Source organism: Heterodontus francisci, chromosome 23, assembly GCF_036365525.1.
Source record: "Heterodontus francisci isolate sHetFra1 chromosome 23, sHetFra1.hap1, whole genome shotgun sequence".
Lineage (NCBI taxonomy): Eukaryota > Metazoa > Chordata > Chondrichthyes > Heterodontiformes > Heterodontidae > Heterodontus > Heterodontus francisci.
In genome coordinates, this window is record NC_090393.1 from 38311309 (window position 1) to 38327990 (window position 16682).

The following is a 16682-nucleotide window of genomic DNA, read 5'->3' on the forward strand; positions in this document are numbered from 1 at the left end:
AGCCTGTTTGTTGGTAAATGCTGAGCTGCTGGACAGGAATTCAGTTTTCTTACTCTATACCATGATTTATGCTCGGAACTACATCACGGCGATACAAATTTGGTGCGAAACTCCAATATACAATAAATGATACTAAACTTCTGGTGGACCGCTGTCTCAGTGTTTTCCCAAAATGGACTATGGTCTAATCAACAGTATGTGCAAGATAAACTATATTCAAGGTATCAGGAAGATCTTACTGAAGATATGTGCTATTACTTTATTGCCTCATTTTGGAAATAAAGTAAAGCATAAAAGTGCCTTACACAATTCAACAGAAAAACTGTAAGATGATTTAATTTTATAGATTTTCTCAATATACTCCCCAATGCTTTGGTTGAACGGGAGTGTAAGTCAGAGCTATAGCTTATCATAGTTGCACCAGTTCTTGACCCATACTCTTTTATGTCCAACTCCCCATGGTGAACATATCCTAATAGGTCATCCTTTGTATTAAATCATTTATGTAACATCTTAGCACCGACTATACTGTTGAACAATGTAAAACCAACATGTGCTGCAATTGATTTCATTTAGATATTGCTTTTTCCACCCCCTAGGCAAAAAGAAGTGGAGACTACTGGTTTTATGACCTTCCACATACTCCATTTCTTATTTTTAAAGGTACTGTTACTGTGGATTACCTATTGAAATAACCAGATTCTTGCAGCGCAAGCTATAAATCTGTTTTAGAAAATCAAAATTATCACAGTGACTTTTCAGGGTGTTCAATTAATCTAATTCCAGATTTACTTTTAACTGTTTTTATTGAATGAATTTATATCTATTGTGTGCATTGTAATTTTAATGAGTTTCAAAGCTTAGATTGATCTCATGGCTCAGGTAATATCTGCTAATCGGTTTAGTTTTATGGCTAATGATGTCATCTGAGCCCCAAGAAAAATTCAAAATTTGTATTTTTTTGCTTCTTGAAAAAACATAGGCGTCGCTGGCAAGATTGGCATTTATTGGCCATCCCTTGTTGTTCTGAGATGGTGGTGGTGAGCGCTCTGTTTAACTGCTGCAGTCCATATGTCGAAGCTACTCCCACAATGTTGATAGGCAAGGACTTCCAGAATTTTGATCCAGCAGTGATGAAGGAAATGCAATGTATGTGCAAATCAGGATGGTGTGTGACTTAGATGGGATCTTGGAGGTGATGGTATTGCCATGCATCTACTGTCCTTGGTATCCCACAATTTAATTTTAGTGTCATAATTTCTAGTATAATTTGAATAGTTTCAACTTCAGACCCAAGTACAAATACCGTTTTATTATATGGAGCTTTGAGGGCTGGAACTTGATGTCTGGATGATTTCCGGGTCCCGACCCCGCGCCACAACTGCATCACTCACGCGACACTGTTTTGAAATGTACATGTCCTAATTGGGCTGGCAGTGAGCTCAATGCCCAATTAGTGGCGCTCAGCATAACCAGGAGGCAGGGGATGCCTGCAGAGTTCGAGCGGCAAAGGCAGATGGCAGCCATGATGGGGCCTGCTGCTGCCTTGCATAAGAGAGCAAGCTGCACCTTGGAGGGTCAGCAGCCTCACTGAGCACAAAAGTGGCCAATGGAAGGTAATGCACATGATCCAGCGCAAAATCCCCCAGCTCCTGAAATTTTTCAGCCTCAGAAGAAAAGTTACCTCTGCCTGCATTGAACCCAGCAGCTGTGCCGAACATGCACCCACTGATGGGTTTGCCAATTTTTACTTCAGAAATTGCTCCTCAAAGAGCTTAATGGGCTGTTAATTGGAGGCAAGCACGTTCCCTGTTTCCCCACCCTTCCTTTGAAAATTGTGTCGTATTCTGGAGGTGGCAGGATCCAATGTTGCCGTCTGGAAATGCAATTTTCAATTTGAGCCCACACACCTTCTGACCTAGAAAAAAAGACATCGAAAAATTATGGCACGGAAGGAGGCCATTCAGTCGGTCATGTCCGTGCCGGCCAAAAAACTAGCATCAATATAATATATATTAAAATATAACTGGCAATTGAAAACCCTGGTCTGAAATTTTGAATAAAGAGGTTGTAACCTACTGTGAATTATAAATCCTCTAATTATTTTTTACTTTTGTAGGAATTAATATCCTTGTGAAGTCCAGAGCATTCCAATATGCCATGTGTGAGTAGATGTATTTCCTAGTCAATTTGTCATACTTAATCCATGCTGGAAAATTTGTAATAAAAAAAGTTCAGCTTTATTAATTAGAGTTGCAACAAAGCCTTGGTGTGGTAACATGAGTGCAGTTACTCAGTATGTATTGGCTGGATTCTATGGAGGCCTCGACTTCGGGATCCATGGCGGGGTGGGGTGGGGGGTGCATGAAGATGGCCATGGACCTCGATGCCGGCATTGCCCGGCCCAATATTGCTGGTGGTGGCGAGGCCTCATGGCAGCCCCTGCCGCTCAGCGACGGACCGCCATTTCAATAAATTAAATCACCTGAATAAATAACTCACCCGTCACCTCCTGAAGTCCCGCCGCAATCTTCACCTTGGCAGCTGGCACTGTCACACCTTCGGATCCCTGTCCGGTGAAATGAGGCACAACACTGGTGGGGAGGACGTACGATTCTCAGTGTGGGAGTTGGGGGACGGGGTCAAATGAATGTCATAGGTGTAGGGGATAGTGGGATGGGTTATAATTTAAAGTTTGTGCAGTTTTGGGGGGCGCGGGGAAGGTCAGATTGTGAAGGTAAGTGTTTTGGGGGGGTGGGGGGGAAGAGCAAATAATTAATTTAAGGCTGTGTTTGCTGACAACACAACCACTAGGTAGCGCAGTACTTGCACATGTGCAAATGCAGGCTCTTCAACTGGAACATCAGTGTCTGTGACGTTCAGGCAGCTGCCAGGATTAAAAATGGCACTGCTCAATTTATCACAGGAAATGCTTATGGCTAGATCGTTCCAGCAAACTAACTTTATATTAAAGTTGGGTGGAAGCCTGGTAATATGCTATCTAGTTATAGGATACTAACTGTAATCCTCAGATCCATTTAATATTCCAGTAATCCTATTAAATACAAAAGGAATTTTATTATTGAATTTCCACTGGAAGATAGTGAATTGTCTCCCCAATCGAAAATCGGGTAGTCAATTCGTTATTGTGATTTGTTTATATGACTGACCAGGACTGATTTTACCCGAACGCAGCTACTAACTCCCACCCCACTACCAGCTGTCCCCCCTCGGCAACTTGCTTTCTCCCCCTCCTCCCAATGGCCGCTTCACCGCACCCTCCCCCCCCACCCCACCCCCATCAGCCGCTCGCTCCAGACCATGCTGCTCCCCCACACTCCCCTGGCCAATTGTTTCCCGCTTGTGCCTCCCCGTTCTCCAGTCTGTTGCTTGTTCCCCCCGACAGCCGTTAGGTCTAGGCCACGCCACGTCCCTCCTCTCAGCCACTCACTGCCACGTTTGATCAGTCTCCACACGCCGCCCGAAGAAGCAAGGCGGGCTGCAAGGAGTGACATAGGACCGAGTGGACGAGGGGAGGGAAATGGCGCAGCCTGGAGCTAGCGGCTGGCGGGGGCAGGGAGTGAGCAACAGACCGGAGAGCAGGGTGGTGCAAGCGGGGAACATTTGTCCAGGGGAGTGGGGCGGGGGGTGGCGCAGTGAGGTCTGGAGCGAGTGGCTGAGAGGAGGAAGCCTGGAGTGAGTTGCCAAGGGGGAGGAGCAGCTCGTGGGGCGGGAGCGAGTGACAAGGATCGAGCTCCAGCCTCAAAGTCTCCCATTCAGCCATTTCCTCCAGTCGAGTGAGGGGCTGGATACCCGATGACGCTTTATGATGCATGCATGACAATGGACCAGGTGCAGATACGCAATGACGTCATCCCGCGCGTGCGCCGCTTAGTCCTGGCAAGATGTAGCTGCACATCTTGATGCACTCTGATGACATCAGCGGGCCGTGCGCTGTCAGGAATCACTTCAATTTAATTGATATTGGGGGGGGTGGGAGAGGAGAAAAAGAAATGTATTTATTTTAATTCAATTTCACTTTAAATATTTAAATGTCCCAGTAGGGCTGGCACCCCTTTAAAAATGGCGTCCGTGCCTGCAAAGTGATCGGGGCTCGGCCCGCCCAGGCTGTTTAAATGAGCCGCTGTGCTTGGAATTGCAGTGGCTCTTTGGCGTGTGGCCCACACGGACGTTTCACTGCTTACAGAATTCAGCCCCATGAAAATATTTGTCCCCACATAAATTGTGAGATTTTCATGCCCTTAATATTTTCTTTATTTTTCATTGTAATTTTTATCGGTTTCATAATGACTGTCAGAACAAATGGAAAAAGAAACTTTTCTATATAAAACCGACCACATGAACACGTCTCTTGTTATTTGATTAAGTGAATTGGCTTCGTACTGATCAAAATCTAATTACTCGTGGCTGAAATGTACTTGTTTTCTGGTTGTGCAATCTGTTAGCTGTATTTGTACAAAAATAATCTACATACTATTAAACAATGTTTTTCAGTAAGCAATAATTTTATGAACATTGAATCCGGGCCTTTTAAACTCCCTGACTACTACCTTTAGAGCGAAACTTTGAACTTTGGTCACTACATTGGATCGGAATTTGCAATAGTAATGATGGTGAAACTTCCAGCAACTTTTGGAGTCCACAAATGTGCAGTTAAGAAACTGCTGTCAGTGATTCTTCCCTTCACGGCAGGGTTGTCAAACCTTTTCGGGTGGAGGGCCGCATTACGATTTTTGCTTGGCCCGGGCGGCCGGTGGGCAAATTTCGAAAGGAAAAGGCAATAAAAATTTATCTTACTAATAAAAACAACGACAAAGGGAAATGGGAAATTTCCCATCTCCAGCCACGGACCCCTGGGGAGGATGAGGAACGGCTCTGGGTACAGTTTGCATCCGCAGGCCATCTAAAAACCTTTGACGGGCCGGATTCTGGCTCGTGGGAGGTATGTTGGATAACGGTGCTTTAGGGTACACCATTGTAGGCCCCCAGACTACAATCAAGTAGAAATAGCTGAACTGACAAGAGCGTCCCCTTTTACACTATTAATTTCATTGTAAAAACACTTGAAAAAGTTCCAGCTTGTTGTATGAAGTGTAACTGGGTTTTTAATGGCAGATTAAGTTCATAAATATTGCTGATAAACCTCTCTGACCCTGGAAAGCTAATTTTATATTTGTGGAATGTCAAATTTTTCCATTTCTGATTTTTTTTAAGTCACATTTTTAATTTCTTTAAAGTTTATGATATTTCAGTTTCTACCTTAATCTCATGTGTATATTCCAATCATTTATTTCACTCTATGTAAAATGATATTTAAAAAGTGAAAGCCAATCAGTGCATTTTGCTTCCTGGTTCCCTGTCCGTGAGAATACTTCAGTGTGATTGGCTGTTTACCCTGCTTGATGACATCATTGTTGGTAGATGCCTGGAGATCCCATAGACTTGGTGCCAGATGACATTGGGAAGGGGGAAATCCACGCCACAGAGATTCCTAGATCTTTGTGAGCAGCTTTCCAGGGTCAGCGTCAAGTGCCATTGCTTTGCTGCTGACAGAGAAATCTGGGTAGATTTTTTGTAATCCTTAAATCATTAATCAGAATCTCACCAATAATAAAGGTTGAATACCTCTGCCTACTCTTTAACTTCATCCCAATTTTAAGAAAACTTAAGACACCTGAGTTGAGCTAAAATATAAGGTGCCTATTAGTGAATTGGGGAGAGCTGTAAGGATGCAGGAAGACCATCAATAATGACTATTAATCCGGGGGAATCTATATAATGTTGTGGCATCATTTTAGCAAATATCTATTAGATATATTTGTAGATTGAAACTGATAAAATCTCCCAAGTAACCAGTGTTCTGCTTTCATATTAATGGTTACAAAAAGGAAACAGATGTCTTCTGTCTTTTCAGCTGCAATTGGATTCCATTTTAAGTATCAGATTTCAAATATCGACAAAAAAACTTTCCAAAGCAGTAGTAATCTACTCTTATGGTATTAATTAAATTACATTAAATCTGCTTTATTAAGATATATCATTTTAGTGGTGACCCAAGTTTCTTAAAGTAATTAATTAATCCTTACTTACAAGGCATTAGCTTTGGTTCTGTCCTCAATGGTAAAATGGCTTTTGAAAGGGTGTTTCTGTAGCGATTGGAAGGTTTGATTTTGAGAGTATAAAACAGTAAATCCATATTACACAATTAAATTTCTCTACCTAGAAGAATATGACAGGACTTTGCCTTGACTATGTCATTTGTATGCATTGTTGAACAGACTATAATAATGTTAGTAGGGGGAAATGCAAATCATAAAATTTCAATGTATGGAAGTAATGTATTATTGCACTGTATACACGGGGCTGAATTTTTAGGCCCTGATGGGGTGAGCATGGAAGCTGGTGGGCACATAAATTCACACCACCAGCCAGTGTGCTGGCTTACTAGTTCCATCCCGCCCCCGGGCCATTTGCCCGGAGGTGGGATGGGGGAGGGGGCCAGTTGACCTCAATAAAGGCCTATTGTCAAATGGTCGACTGGAATTTTCCAGATGGCCTCCAGGTCTTCGGAGGCATGGGGAACAGTGTCTCTCCCTGGAGGCAGCTTCCCGGAGGCAGACTGGGGGGGCCAGCATTTCAGGCAGACTTGGAGATCATCCCCACCTGCCTGGCTTCAGCTCCAGCCACAGGCCACCTTGTCACAATGGTGGCCCAGTTGCTGAGGCCATTTTTAAATTTAAAGCTATAAAATTTGGAGAGATAGGGTGCCTGTAGATTGGAGTGCCCTCTTCCTCACTTACCTGAAAAGGCAGCCTGCTGCTACTTCAGTGCTGGAGGGCCTCCTATTGTTCCTTCCAGGTTTGAGAGCCCACCAGCTGTCCTTAATTGGATGGTGCGCCTGTTCTCTGGCCACTAACTAGCCAATTCAGGGAAAACCACAGTGCGGGCTTCTGACCCCATTTGACCATGACCAGCCCATGGGGAAAATTCTGCCCATACTGTTGCCAGTGGGGTGTTCTTTCTTTTGGGCCTCCTTATCTCGAGAGACAATGGATACGCGCCTGGAGGTGGTCAGTGGTTTGTGAAGCAGCGCCTGGAGTGGCTATAAAGGCCAATTCTGGAGTGACAGGCTCTTCCACAGGTGCTGCAGAGAAATTTGTTTGTTGGGGCTGTTGCACAGTTGGCTCTCCCCTTGCGCCTCTGTCTTTTTTCCTGCCAACTACTAAGTCTCTTCGACTCGCCACAATTTAGCCCTGTCTTTATGGCTGCCCGCCAGCTCTGGCGAATGCTGGCAACTGACTCCCACGACTTGTGATCAATGTCACACGATTTCATGTCGCGTTTGCAGACGTCTTTATAACGGAGACATGGACGGCCGGTGGGTCTGATACCAGTGGCGAGCTCGCTGTACAATGTGTCTTTGGGGATCCTGCCATCTTCCATGCGGCTCACATGGCCAAGCCATCTCAAGCGCCGCTGACTCAGTAGTGTGTATAAGCTGGGGATGTTGGCCGCTTCAAGGACTTCTGTGTTGGAGATATAGTCCTGCCACCTGATGCCAAGTATTCTCCGAAGGCAGCGAAGATGGAATGAATTGAGACGTCGCTCTTGGCTGGCATACGTTGTCCAGGCCTCGCTGCCGTAGAGCAAGGTACTGAGGACACAGGGTGTATTGCCTGTTAAAATATACACACAATTTTGGTTAGCCATTTTTCTATAAAGTTAACTTTAACCTGTTAAAACATGGCAAAAGAACCAGAGGGAAGATGAAGAGAAATTGTTTCATGCATCAAGTTAACAAAATAAAACTTACTTATGAGTAAATTATAGGCTTTACCGAATTTCTGAGTTTCATTGTAGACTTGCAATTCTATATGCAACTTCTGAAATAAAGTATAAATGTTGGAGCCTGTGAACCAGTATTTGATATACATCTATCTTTCTGTTTCAGATGTTGTCATTGCTGTAAATGGAATTTGGATACTGGCTGACACGCTCATGATCAAAGGTATCAAAACGACTTTACAAACCGATTTTTGTAATACCGGTGGATCGTTTTAGTCAGAACTGTTTAATGAATGTGCTTTGTATAATTAGATTATATTTAACTATATGCCACACATGTCAACGGGAAATAATATGAAATTGATCAGAATATCCAAACAAGCCGGACATTAATATTTTCTGTGTCTGTTTTCTCTGCCAGTTTTCCTCCTTCCCTTCATTTTCCTAACTCATTGCCTCCAAGGTTCCACTGTTGTCAGGTGCCCTCTAGTACCTTGCTTAAGTGGCTATTCTTCATGTGCGTGCCTTGAAAGCAAATGTTGCAAGGCAATTTGAGTAGAGAGTAGCATGGGAGAGGCATCGCAGAATTCACACCACTGTATTATCAGCAAGTCCCACTGGGCAATGATTAGGAGTGGGAACCCTGGCTGACTTTTGCCTCCCTAATTCAGTTGTCTTGGAATGATAGCACTTCACTGCTCAGCTGAGATGATCTTATTCAGCACAGACTAGGGAGTCAAATCAGGTCCTTTTCTGGCCTTTCAGGTTCACTGGATAAACTCTGCCATGAGAAGAGCAAGTTGAATATTAATTTTTGTTGTTAGAGATATTGAGGTTGATTTTTAACTTGCCAACTGGGCATTAAACTTCAAGACAGATTTCAGTGGAAATGCAAATTGTGTGGTTTTTGTAATGGGCAGCTGAGTGGCTACACCAATTTTACATCCAGGAGGTAAATTGAAAATCTAACTCAACCATTCTTTCCAAAACTGCAGATTTCTTGCATGATACAATTGTTCATCTATCACCGTTTATATGTAACCCTGGGTTTGAAATTTTACTTTTTATTTTGTTTTCTTTGGGGTGATTGCATTATCCCTGCTGTAGATGGTGCCTTTTTCCTTAGGATTGTGCCCTGGAGTTACATTGTATTTCTCACAAGTAAGTGGCCTTTCTTTTATTATTGAATTATCTTCCAACTTCTGATAGCTTTTTTGTTGTGCTTTTTACATTCCTTCTATTGCATATGACCATATTATAGACTGGGATTTTTCCCTCAGCGGGCGGGAGCCGTCCACTAACTGAAAAGTCGGTGGCAAACCTGCTTCCGCCTGGCCTAGAGATCTGACCCGCATTTTGCGGTTCCCCGGCCTTTAATTGTTCTGAGGTGGGACTTCTACCTGCTTGAGGCAGGAAGTCCTGCCCAGTGGAGCTGCTGGCCAATCAGTGGGCCGGCAGCTCTTAGTCCCAGCAGCACCACCAGGAGCAGTGGCCATTGCTGGGAATGCAGCCAGCTTCAAGAAGAAGCTGTCAGGGAGCCCTGGAACCACGGCAGGTTTTTGTTGCCTCGCCGGAGGTGATCGATCAAGCCCCGGCGAGGCAAAGGTGGTCGATTGTGGGGACGGGGGTGGTGGTGGCGTGTTGGGGGTGGTTGGGGCAGCGGAGGTGGCCCTCCGTCGGGCACAGGGTGCCTGATCATGAGGGCACACCGGCTCCCCCTACCGGCGTCAGGGAGCCACCTGCTTTTGTCAGTAAGGAGACCAGTATTGTACACAGTACTCCAGATGTGGTCTCACCAATGCCCTGTATAGCTGAAGCATAACCTCCCTATGTTTGTATTCAATTCCCCTCGCAATAAAAGTTAACATTCTATTAGTCTTCCTAATTACGTGCTGTACCTACATACTAACCTTTTGTGATTCATGCACTCGGACACCCAGATCCCTCTGCATCTCAGGGCTCTGCAATCTCTCACCATGTAGATAATATGCATTTTTATTCTTCCTGCCAAAGTGGACAATTTCACACTTTCCCACATTAAACTCCATTTGCCAGGTCTTTGCCCACTATCTACCCCACATGGACTGCAGTAGTTCAAGTAGTTCCACCACCTTCTCAAGGGCAATTAGGGATAGATAATAAATGCTGGCCTAGCCAGTGTCGCCCACATCCCAGGAACGAATAAAAAAATAAATCTTCCTTCAATCTCCTTTGCTCCAAGGAGAACAACCCCAGCTTCTTCCAGCTAACCTCGTAGTTAAAATTCCTCATCCCTGGAACCATTCTGGTAAATCTCCTCTGCATCCTCTCAAGAACCCTCAAATCCTTCCTAAAGTGTGATGACCAGAACTAGTTGCAACACTCCAGTTGGGGCCTAACCAGAGCTTTATGAATGTTCAGCAGAACTTTTATCTTATTGGAAGGAAAGATTTGACAGAAAACGTAGGAGAGGGGAGCAGAGGAGAAAATGGATGACAGATATAATGGACTGGAGACAGTTGACCTATGCGGAATCTGTAAGGGCAGCACAGGACAGACAGAGGTGGGGAATCATGGTAGTCAACCTTCTGGGAAGAAGATGACACCAACAAACGATCGAATAATTTCCCTGCTTTTGTACTCAATGGGCTGAATTTTTATTTCCAAGACGGTACGGCGCGCGATGTGCGCTGCAGAGCCACCATGATATTTCGTGTGACGGCTCATTATCATGGAGGGGGCAGACCGCCCGCCCCTGGTGATGTAATGGGGGCAGGCGCTTCATCCCCGGCAACGGCGACTGGTGCCAACGCGCAGGCGCCATTTTTAAAGGGCTTCAGGCCCTTCCGTTACATTTTACTGTTTGAAGTGACAGGTCGGTAAAAGAATTAAAATAACAAGCTATTCCAGTCTCCACCAACCCCTCCATGACTAATTAGTTTATTATTTGTCCTCTTCCCTCCATAAGAAGTAAATTTTTGCTCATGGCCTTACCCCCTGAACTTTAACCTTCAACCCCTCCCCACCATCCCTCAACCAATCGCATTCGTTCTTGCTGTTACCCCCTCTTCTCCCCCACCCCTCCCCCCCAGCTCTGAAACCTTCAGTCCTCCCCATTCTCTACCCGTGTTTTGCCTCGGATCTCCAAACAGAGATCCAAAGGCATGGGACTTCCGGTAACCAGCCAGAATATCGACATGGGACGGCTGTCGCGATGAGGTAATAATTATTAATTTATTAGCATTGATTTAAATATGTAAATGAGGCTTTTGGCCAAGCAACAGGGGGGCCACCTGACGCCTCGCCACTGCTGGTAAAATGGGGCGTGGCCTTCATGGCATCAGAGCCCGTGGTGGGCCTCTCCCAGAGGTATTTTCCACCCCCACCACCCCCGACATTGGGGGGGTTGGTAAAATTCAGCCCAATACCTCTATTTATAAAGCCCAAGATCCCATATGCTTTGCTAACTACTCTCTCAATATATCCTGCCACCTTTAAAGATTTATGCACATGAGTCCCCAGGTCCCTGCACACTCTTTAGAACTGTCCCAGTAAGTCTGCATTGCCTCCTCTTATCCCTTCTGCCAAAATGCATAACCTCATACTTTTGTGTATTAAATTCTATCTGCCACTTGTCTGCCCATTCTGCTAGCCTGTCTATGTCCTGTTGCAGTCGATTGGTTTCATCCTCACTGTCTGCCACATCTCCAATGTGGTACCATCTGAAAATGTTGAAATGTTACTCTGTATTCCAATATCCAAGTCATGTATAGATATTTTTAAAAAAAGCTGTGGTCCTAGCACTGACCCTTGGGGAACACCATTGTCCACCCTCCTCCAGTCTGAAAAACAATAATTTACCACGACTCACTATCCTCTGTCCTTAAGCCAATTTTTTAATTATTCTTTTTTGCTCCATAGGAATAAAATTCTTACTTTAATGCTTGGCCATCACACCATTCTGCAAGTGCAAGATGGACTGGAAGGCAACCCCTGCTTTTAAGGAATTTTCTTGGGAGTGATTTTCTTTATTTGGTCCTACTGTTATAGAACAGCTGCAATTAGGAGATGGAGGCTGCATTTTAAGTGCACTATTAACACTGGTTGATGTTACTTTTGTTCTATTAGTCTTTTGGAATTGAGCGCAAGTTTTATTTCAGGTTCTTCAGATCTATTGGGCTGAATTTTATCAGCTCCTCGACCCCATGGCTCACGGCAGTGAGGTCCGTAAAATGCTAGCGGGAGCAGCCCGCCTCGACCCATGAGGCTGAAAAGTCCCCGCCAGATATTAGTGGCAGAGGCGAGGCCTCGGTGCAGCCTCCCCACCACCACGTGGCGGGGCCTTCATTACAATATTAAAATGAGAATATTTAATATTCAAATGAACTTAGCTGCCAACGGCAGCCGTCTCATGCCGATTTTATGGCTAACCGGAAGTGAACCACACACCTTCAGAACTCTGTTGGAGTTCCGAGGCGAGATACTGGTGGGGAGGAGGGAGGAACAAAATTATCAGGGCAGTGGGGGGAGTGGAGAAAACACTTATTATTGGTTGCAGGGATGATGGGAAGGGGTTGAGGGTCAAAGGGAACAAAGTTCGGGCAGAGAAAGTTCGGGATATCAATAAAAGTTTTTCCTGGGGAAAGAGGGTAATTTATTATTGGATTACCCATTGGGGGATGGAAGATGGGATTTAAAGTTGAATTTAAATTTTATTTTTATTTCCCAGAGACCAGGACCTTTAAAAATTTAAATGTCACTGAAGGGCTTGAAGCCCTTTAAAAATGGCACCTGCGCCTGTACGGTGGTGCCGGACACCGTTGCCGAGGACGCAGCGGCTGCCCCCTCTACATCATCGGGGTGGCCACTCCGCCCCTCCATTTAAATGAGCCCCCGTGTGTAATATTGCGGGGGCTCTGCGGTGGCACTTCCGTGTCGGAAGGCCGCTGCTTTCACAGCATGCCTCCACGGAGCGTGGTGCGCTGATAAAATTCAGCCCATTTTTTTTTGTTGTACCATTTATAAGTTAAGATACCATTACTTTTTTTAATGTGTCTCCGTGACAATGGTCAGGGAGTGGAGATGATTTACTGCCCAGTATCTGTGTGAGTGATACATGTGTACCCGGTCTTTCCACACAAAACTTTACCCATGTATCAGTTCTGTGGTAAAGTGGGAGAAAGGTATTTCACCATAAAGATAGTTCTTTTCTCCCTCCCCCTTCATAACATTTTAACCTCCCTTGAAGTTTGCTCCATGTCCTGATTGAGAATAATTTCCCTCAGAAGTCTAAGGATAGGTCATTGTAATTGATCAAAATGGTTGTGGATCTGGGTCATGTACAATAATGGAGGCTTAACATTTTTGCCGATTTGTGTGAAAATGGGATTGCGATATTGGCATGTTTTAAATGCTTTGTATTCTTAGAACTGTTCACACCTCCGCAGCGGAATTAAGCATTGGTGTTGTGCTTACATGGTATATGAGGAAAAACACCATACTTGCACCTGTGGAAATGCATAAATGAAAATTGAGGTTTTGACCACTTGTGGAGGTTGCAAAGCAGCAATAAGTTCTCCATAGCAATAGTAAGGATTTTTTTGATCCTCGTTAGAACAATTGGAGATTGAAAAACCATTATCTGAATTTGTTAAACAAATCTGCTAAAAGACAGTAATGTCATTTGATATTTTGAGTACAAGTGCATACAAAGTTAAAACTGTGGTATTTCCTGTTAGATCAGTGCCAAAAAGAAAAATTTACAAATGGCTATTGTAAAGTTCACTTTGATTTAATAATCTCTTTTTATACTTCAAATCATCCAACCTTAGCATTGCAATGAATATTTACTCATGCAGCAACGGTACATTTATGTTTTGTGTAGTTTACGGGGTAGAAATGTTACTGAAAATCACTGGGCTGGGACCATCTGAATACTTCACATCTGGCTGGAATCTGTGAGTATGGAACAAATACTAAATGGCGTGCAAAACCAATAATTTGTAATCTTGTTTCTCATGGCACGACCTTTTCTTAAGGACATCTGGAAAAATGGTGTAAACAGGATTAACTTGTATAAACATGATTTTTTAAATTAAAATTTTGTGTGCAATGTACACTCAAACAGTTGGTAAATTACATACTTTATTCAAAGCAATGCAATGACAGATTTGCTGCAACTATGCAGTTTGATCTCTCAGGATTATTAAGCTGCTGTGTGTCTTGGGACAATGTGGCAAATTTGAGTGAATGTAGTTACAGAGGATGGATCTCTTTATTTTGCTTGTTGTATCATACTTAGCTCCTGCATGAAGCTAGTACCACCACCCTCACCATTGTTTGATTAGAAGTCCAAACCTTTCAAAATGTGCAGCTATAAATTCTGTGAACATTTGAATTGCTGCTAACTATTACTATTTTCAGTTCCTCCAACCATTTGAGGAATTTAGCAGCAAGGGTTTCAAAGAGTAGTCTTGAAGAATGACAAAAGGCATTCAGCTAAACTGTATCCATCCAGCCATCCAGTCCAGTATTCAAGTGCATTTTAAATGTTCTATTGGTTTGAATCTATGACTTTCCCTGCAGAATATTCCAAATATTTATCATGTTTGAGGAAAGAAGCTTTTATAATATATCTGATTTAAAATTGCTTTTTATTAATTTGAATTTATGACCCACTAGCCTGATTTAATTTGAAGTAATATTTTGGGTTTATCATATCTATTCCAATTAATGCTTTATACATCTCAATTGCCACTATAAATCCTACCAGGCCAAATGTATATGGGGAGATGGGTGGATGTGCTTCAAATGTTGGTAACTTTGGTCATTGACATACAGCTTAATACCACATGGCATGCTGTATTGAGAGCTCTCTTTGATGATTTTAATGTCATGTCACTAATGTATGTTTAACTCTGCAGTAACTGCTTACTGCTAGTAAAACAAGAACGCCAGTTGTTAGGGTGTTGGTCCAGGTTTTTGGTGCTTTTTTTGTGCTGTTATAAAACCCTATAACATTTCTTTAAATGTGGCTTGAAAGCAGACTTTATGTATATTTCTTGAAAGTTATTATAAAGTTTGTTGGGTGGCACTGTGATGGGAAGCAAGTTTATTTATGTCCTTCTTCTTACCTCACTCTTCTGAGCTTCTAATCTAAGCAAGAATGTATCTGTCATCTTGGGCATATATTGCCAGGTTGCCAGTGCGTCTCCTACTAACTGATTCAAGAATTGTATTGACCTGAAGCAAAGTTGACTGGCTGTATTGTCAACTGAAGGAGGTGTATATCCTGGTGAACCAAGCATGGGGGAAGGAGAGAGTTTCGGGACTTGATCATTTACACTTTGCTTAATTGTTAATACCCTAAATCTCAATTTTGTTGCCTGTTGCTACACACCAGCAGAAGTTTCATGGCTATCAGCATTTTTGGAAATGTGATCCAGGGTGGTAAACATGTCTTCTTTTGTTTTGTCTCTACCTGATTTGGAATGCCTTGCCTCCCTGAGGCAGTTTATGCAGCTTGTCAAGGACAAACAAAATGTTTCTGAGCAAGTTAAGCACAGTTGCAGTAATGGGCAGTCCTTGGGACTCGTTACTTTCAAGTGCCACTACTGCTTGGGTCACTTCGTATTGTCAATGCTAAATGGTTTTGATGGTTCAGCGGTTGATAATTTACTCTTTTCTGTTGGGTAACATTAAAAACATCAGGCATCTTTTCATTGTGCTTTAGCCTCAATTGATTTTGTTGCAATGTTGACTAATTTTAGGTTTTTTTCTATGTAATAATTATTCAGTTCTACCCTCTACCACCTTGCTCGGCCCCTCTACTGCTTCTGTGTACTCAGACTGCTTGTCCACCATTCAATCCTGAATGATCTGCATTTTCTTCGGTTGATAAACACTGGAAAGACTGAAACCATCGTCTTCTGCCTCCACCACAACCTCCATACCCTTACCACTATTTCCATTCCCCTTCCTAGACATTGGCCAGAATTTTACCCTTGGCGGATGGGAGCCGTTCACCGACCAAAAAGTCGGTGGCGATCTCGCCTGTGCCTGGCCTGGGCATCCAGACTGCATTTTGCAGTCCCCAGGCCCTTAATTGGTCTGAGGCGGAACTTACAGCTTACTGAGCGGTGGCCACTGCTGTGACTGCAACCCAGTTGAAGACAGAAGATGTCGAGGAGCCCTGGAGAACATTTAGGTTTTTGGGGCCTCGCCGGGGAAATCGGTCGGGCCCCAGCAATGCAAGGGTGGTCGATTGGGGGGGGGTGGGATGGGGGGTGCTTGTTGGGCATTGGGGGTGGTTGGGGCATTGGGGGCACCCCTCCATCAGGCACAGGGTGCCTGATCAGGAGGGCCCCCCTCCCCCGCACTCCACCCCAGGCCGTCAGAAAACTGCCTACTTTTAAAAGGTGGCTTTTCTCGGGCCTTGGCCACCCGCCAGCCAAGGGTAGCGGGCCACTTAAGGGCTTCAGTTGGCCGTTACTCACCACCACCGCCCTGCAAAAAATAGCGGCAGAGATGGGAGCAGGTCGGGAAGAAACCCCCAAGCCTCCCACTCCATTTTACGCACCCCGCCCCCACCCGCGACCATCCTGCTCTTTGGGGGGGGCTTAAAATTCCAGCCATTGTTTCTGATGGATACAGACTGTTTGCAACCTCAACATCCTATTTGACCCAAAGTTTAACTTTCAATCTCATATCCTTCCTTCACAAAGACCACCTACTTCCATCTCTGTAATATCACCTGCCACTGCCTCATTTTAGCTAATCTGCTGCTGAAACCATTTTCATCTCTAGATTCGAGTATTCAAATGCTGTCCTAGCTAGCCTCTTGTCCTTCACCCTTCAGCTCATTCAAAATTTTGCTCTCTGTATCCATCCTATGCCAA

The 16682-nt window shown here is 44.1% G+C and overlaps 1 protein-coding gene across 3 annotated transcripts in view; it reads left to right on the top strand.

The window, feature by feature from the left end:
- tpcn1 (two pore segment channel 1) overlaps window positions 1-16682 on the top strand; it is a 149656-nt gene that overhangs the window by 86286 nt on the left and 46688 nt on the right. For all 3 annotated transcript variants that reach the window (XM_068055114.1, XM_068055116.1, XM_068055117.1), the window contains exons 13-17: window positions 600-663; window positions 2120-2164; window positions 7973-8029; window positions 8914-8967; window positions 13670-13742. In XM_068055114.1, the coding sequence (XP_067911215.1) occupies window positions 600-663; window positions 2120-2164; window positions 7973-8029; window positions 8914-8967; window positions 13670-13742 (293 nt within the window). The remainder of the gene's footprint in view (window positions 1-599; window positions 664-2119; window positions 2165-7972; window positions 8030-8913; window positions 8968-13669; window positions 13743-16682) is intronic.